The sequence below is a fragment of the Lathyrus oleraceus genome, chromosome 2 (genome assembly GCF_024323335.1).
Source record: "Lathyrus oleraceus cultivar Zhongwan6 chromosome 2, CAAS_Psat_ZW6_1.0, whole genome shotgun sequence".
NCBI classification, from domain to species: Eukaryota; Viridiplantae; Streptophyta; class Magnoliopsida; order Fabales; family Fabaceae; genus Lathyrus; species Lathyrus oleraceus.
The window spans coordinates 79,249,771-79,255,016 of NC_066580.1; the positions used below are offsets into that span (position 1 = coordinate 79,249,771).

At 30.2% G+C, this 5,246-nt stretch overlaps 1 protein-coding gene across 1 annotated transcript; it reads left to right on the plus strand.

Moving 5' to 3' along the window:
• Positions 1-2,215: 2,215 nt before the first annotated feature.
• LOC127118219 (uncharacterized) lies at positions 2,216-4,446 on the plus strand. Its single transcript, XM_051048375.1, has 2 exons — positions 2,216-2,872; positions 3,908-4,446. Exons 1-2 carry the CDS (start codon positions 2,481-2,483, stop codon positions 4,140-4,142), a joined length of 627 nt encoding a protein of 208 aa, XP_050904332.1. The 5' UTR covers positions 2,216-2,480; the 3' UTR covers positions 4,143-4,446.
• Positions 4,447-5,246: the final 800 nt, after the last annotated feature.

Sequence of the window (5,246 nt, forward strand, 5' to 3'; positions counted from 1 at the left end):
GGGCTCCCTAGGAGTACCTATGACACTTTGGATGCTAACACCTTCCCTCTGTGTAACCAACCCTCTTACCTGTAATCTCTGGCATTTTATTAGTTTTGATTTGAAAACTTCTTATCTTTGGGTTTTGTTCGTATTTTTCACTTTTCCCTTGGAAACAATAAAAGTACGGTGGCGACTCTGGTTTTATTGGCGTTAAGTTTATCCATAGCTTAATGGTCATGAATTTACCGCTACAAGATGATACCATCTAATATACATAAACGCTAAAGTATCCTAGTTTTGACATCATACAAAATACATATAACAAAAAGTTACACTCACTGTAAACACCAATTAACAACATCGCATTAAGATATATACCATTGGTTCAAGAAGCACCGTGAGTGCAACCTTCACTCCACAATGTCACATCAATGTAATCCTCACTAATTTTGGTTCCGTAACGAAACAGGAGCGCCATATGTGGGAATTGACTTCCAATTTCCACGATTTCCACGTTCGATATGTAGATCTGAACTCCAAAACATCTTAGGTGAAGAAATCAAAGTCTCGAGGATCCGAGATCTCATATATGCGTCGTTTGCATCCATCGAATTCTGACATGACACTAAGCAATCAATTGTATTGATTCTGGTATACAGTGAAGTAACACCATCATAAGCCTCAGAGACGAGGATCCAGTCTAACGACATTCTAGTTGATTGGGGGCATCAAACTAAAGCGCTTGGGAAATTTGGTCAGTGGACGTCTTCAAATCCAGATTTAGATTTGCAAATCTTGGATTAGTCGATTAATAGATATTTATTTTTATTATTAAAAAATATAATTTATAAACTTAATTAGTTTTCTTTTTCATTTTTATCAATTAATACACGTAGTATTTTTTTTTTAAAAGACATGTTAGCCACTTCATTTCTTGATACAAATACTCTTAGAATTTTTTTCTTATGGACAAAAGCAAAATACTTAAAAGTTTATTTTGAAAAATAAAATAAAAAATAAACTAGAAGTAGATTATTTTAAAAAAAGAGTTTACTTGTTTTATATTGACACTATTATTCAATAATTTAAAAATTATAGTATAACGATGGTGACTATCTAAAAATGTAAAATTAATTTACATTATAAAGGTAGATTTTATTTTCTCTTTAAAAAAAAAATCCATGCAAGAATATTTATGAAATTATGAAATAAAAAGAAAAGAAAAGAAAAAGAAGAAAAAGGTCAATGCAAAGAACAAAATCTTCTGCTTTTAACACTTTCCTCTGTTGGTACCAATTTACCATAGAAGAAAAAGAAAAGAAAGAGTTTCTTTTTAGCTTAACTTTATCATAACCACTCTATTCAACCTCACTCTCAAATCTCAATCCCCATTTTCCCTTCTTCCATGCATTTTCTGTTCTCTTGATTTACCACCACACAGTATAAAACACACAGTACTATCCTATTCTACCCGCAAAACTCGCCAAGAAAAAGATAAAAATGGGGTCCACAAATTTCACATCTCATTACAAAACACTTGACAAATTTAACATTGGACTAAATTGCACATGGTGTGGCATTTGATTAAGATCATTGAATAACTTAACTCTTAATTAATTATCAACATGACCCTTGTTGAAGAATCTAATCTTGTTTTAAGCTTCCCATTGCTTGTTTTTGTTATCTTACTAAGGACATTGACATGTTGAAAATAAAACATTAAAATTCATCTGTTGTCCAAGATTTGGATTCTAAAAGTGTGCTCTCATTTCAAATTATGCTCATAAATTTTATTCCCTAAGTTTTAAAACTATTGTCGTTTAAGATTTTTATATACAAACTAAAGAAGGTAATAATATTATCATAAGACAATATATTTTTACTAAATTAATTTTATTAATATATTAAAAAAAAAATATTACTATATTAAAAGGTGAGTCACTTTAAAATAAATTTTATTTATTAATACGACAGTCATATTTAAACGACAATTTTTTATTGAATCAATCTATAAATTTAAATTGATCTGTACAAATAAAGAGTAAAATTAATCGTTTGTTTAGATAACAAGATTTAAAAAATAAAACACATTAAAAAACTATACTTTTTGTAACATAGTTAGATTTTCGGGAACCATTTCTTTAAATTTATTACATAGAAAGAAACAAAAGAATAGGAAAGAAAAAATTATTTATTTATTTGCTAAATTTCTACCACATCAGAGATTCATTCACTGCAAAATCATAATGCTGTTTCTTACTTTTCTTAATAATAACAACAGCTTTTGTTGTTGTTGTTGCATCTTTCTCTCTCTATAGTGATTCAGAAGAGAGAGAGAGAGAGATTAGTTACCTACCAAAGTAGAGTAACACTTATTTTTCACACACCTTTGGTTCATAAAGACTCAAACTTTCTTCATAAAAACTTGGTGGGTGGTTATTAATGATCCTTGCACCAGTTCTTCATTACATGAAGATTCTCAACTTGGTTGTTAAAAAATGTTGGTGAATGAGGAGGACAAGTTTCATGTTGTGGAGATAGAGAACAATGGTTGCCACCGGAGTAGCGAGGGTGACTCCGGTGACAGGTCAGATGAGGAAGAAGTGAAAAGGTCGGAGATTGTGGGAGTGGATGAGAAACAAAGAGGCTCCACTGATTCATCAGATGAATCTGTGGAGTTGGATCTGGATGGTGTTGTGGTAGCGTCTGATGTTGATGTTAAGGTGCATTTGGATAAGGTGGAGAGAGATTGTAGGATTTGTCATCTTAGTATGGATATGACAAATCATGAATCTGGGATTCCTATGGAGCTTGGATGCTGTTGTAAAGAGGATTTGGCTGCTGCTCATAAACATTGTGCTGAGGCTTGGTTCAAGATTAAGGGAAACAAGTAAGTATTGGTACCTTTTGGAATAAAGTTGAGTTTTTTCTTTTATAGTGGTTAACTTTTGTTTGTTTTTTGAGATTGATTCTCTTTTGGGTGGTGAATTTGTGAGATTGATGAATGCTAGTGCTGTCCACTGTATTTATGTTGATACTTGTCGGAATGGCAAGTGTGTGGAAGAGGTCAACATTGGATGAAAATGTGATAGCTGTGCTATATATAAGAGTTTGATTTTGCCGTAATGAAAATTGATTTTGATCGAATTGAGTTTATAAAATTCATTTTGATTGAAAGTGTATTGAATCGAAATTGAATTTGAGTATGTTTGGTTCCATGTTTGGAGCATTAGAATTTGATTCAATTGATTTTAATATGTTTGGTTGTTTTTTTGAGTAGAATTGATTATGCTTTTCGGAATAGATTCTACTTAAAAACAAAATTTATAATTTTTGAGTGATTTTTATACTAAAACATTTTTTTCCTTATAGCATTTTCGTTTGATGCCAAAGAATTTGGATAATGGGTTTTGAAGATAGTACTTATATCTTGATAGTGGAGTGTGAATCTAATTCTTCTTTTGTATTATAGTGTCAACCAAGTTATAGTACATTGTTATAAGTGCTTATCTATAAAGCTATTTTTAAAATAAAAGATAAAATAAAACCAAACTGCTACCGTGTTCGATTGGTTCTGTGGTAAAAAAATTGATTTTGAGTTAATTGATTATGGTTAATAGTGTGTTGAATCTAATGTGATTTATATTTGGATAATTTTAAACTAAATTAAGTTGAACAGTAAATTTAAATGTAAAAATCATGTTTAAATTCAAAAATTACAATTTTTAACGTTAAATAGAATCAATTCTACTTTAGAATATCGAAACACTTCAAAATTATTCCAAAATAAATTCTATCCGTCTAGAATTGCTTCCAAAAACAAGCAATTCTTCATGTAGGTATAACTTATTTTGGAGGAGTGTAAAATGACTATTAGTGTCATTGCTGTAAACTGCACTAATTATTGGACTTGTTTGATTAACAGAACTTGTGAAATCTGTGGATCAGTAGCACACAATGTAGCTGGTGCTTTTGAAGTTCAAACGACAGAACAGTTGAATGAAGCAAGTGATCCCTCTATGGTACTACCAACTGGACCTTCACCGCCAATCGAAACTCGAAATTTTTGGCAGGGACACCGGTTTTTGAATTTTCTTCTAGCATGTATGGTGTTTGCATTTGTTATATCATGGCTTTTTCACTTTAATGTCCCCTCTTGAATTCTTATGTAACTTGAAGATGAAGCAAAGGTATCATGATAGAGGGTTATTAACTCAGGTAATATCTCTCCATAGTTTGATTTGGAGCTGTTTTTTTTACATATGTGTATTTTTGATGTATTATTTATCTTATTTTGTTCAACCTACAATAGTATCAAAGGTTGTTTCCTTTTATGTAACATCGATGCTTCATATCAAAGACGTGTTTAGTGTTGGACAGGGTCAGTGCCCGATACTAACATGATAACACACGAGGTTATGTATATTATTCTAGATTTTCAAATTATTACAGATGTTGATGTTATGTTCGTGTCTATTTCAGTTATTCATATGGTTTTTCTATTTTCTTGTTTAAATTTGTATATCATTGTAGTCTTTTGATCTCTCTATAATGTGGAAATTGTATTGTTGAACTGATACACATGCTGGACAGGTGGATGGTAAAGATATTTTTGTTTGATGTTGTGTTTTAGTGTATATTTAATGTTGTGGAGTAAAGAAAACTTATGAATGTTTGCTATGGAAGTACTAACTGACTTTGATTAGGGTGAGTCTCTTTCTAATTGAGTTTAATTCAATCCTATAAAATAAATAATGTGATAATTTTTTTCAATTATTTTTTTCAATTATTAACATATTCAGGTTATATGTTGTCCAGTGCGGAACTTTTAATATACTTTAGGTCTGTGCACCTAGAATATAGAAATAAATGATAGGTGGTTTGATAAGAGAGAGGGTGGAAGGGAGGGAGAGAGAGAGAAAAAGAGATAGAGAGATAGAGAGATATGAACTAATTGAATTTGTAATTTTGATGAAAGTGAAATGGACATGAAAGTCTATCTTTCATTAAGATACATAAGATATAATTAAGAAAAGAATGTTATAAGATTAAATGCTATATGAAGTAGTTTTTCTAAAAATATGCTATAAGAAATAATAAAATTAAGTTATAAACTTGTAAACAAATTTTATTAGTTAACACATCTATTTTGATCATAAAAGTTTATAACTTATAATCTGAAAATTTTGTCTCGTAAAAGATAGTTAATGTGAATGTAATTTGGTTTAATACATTAATGTCAACTTAACTTTAAGTTGTCTTGC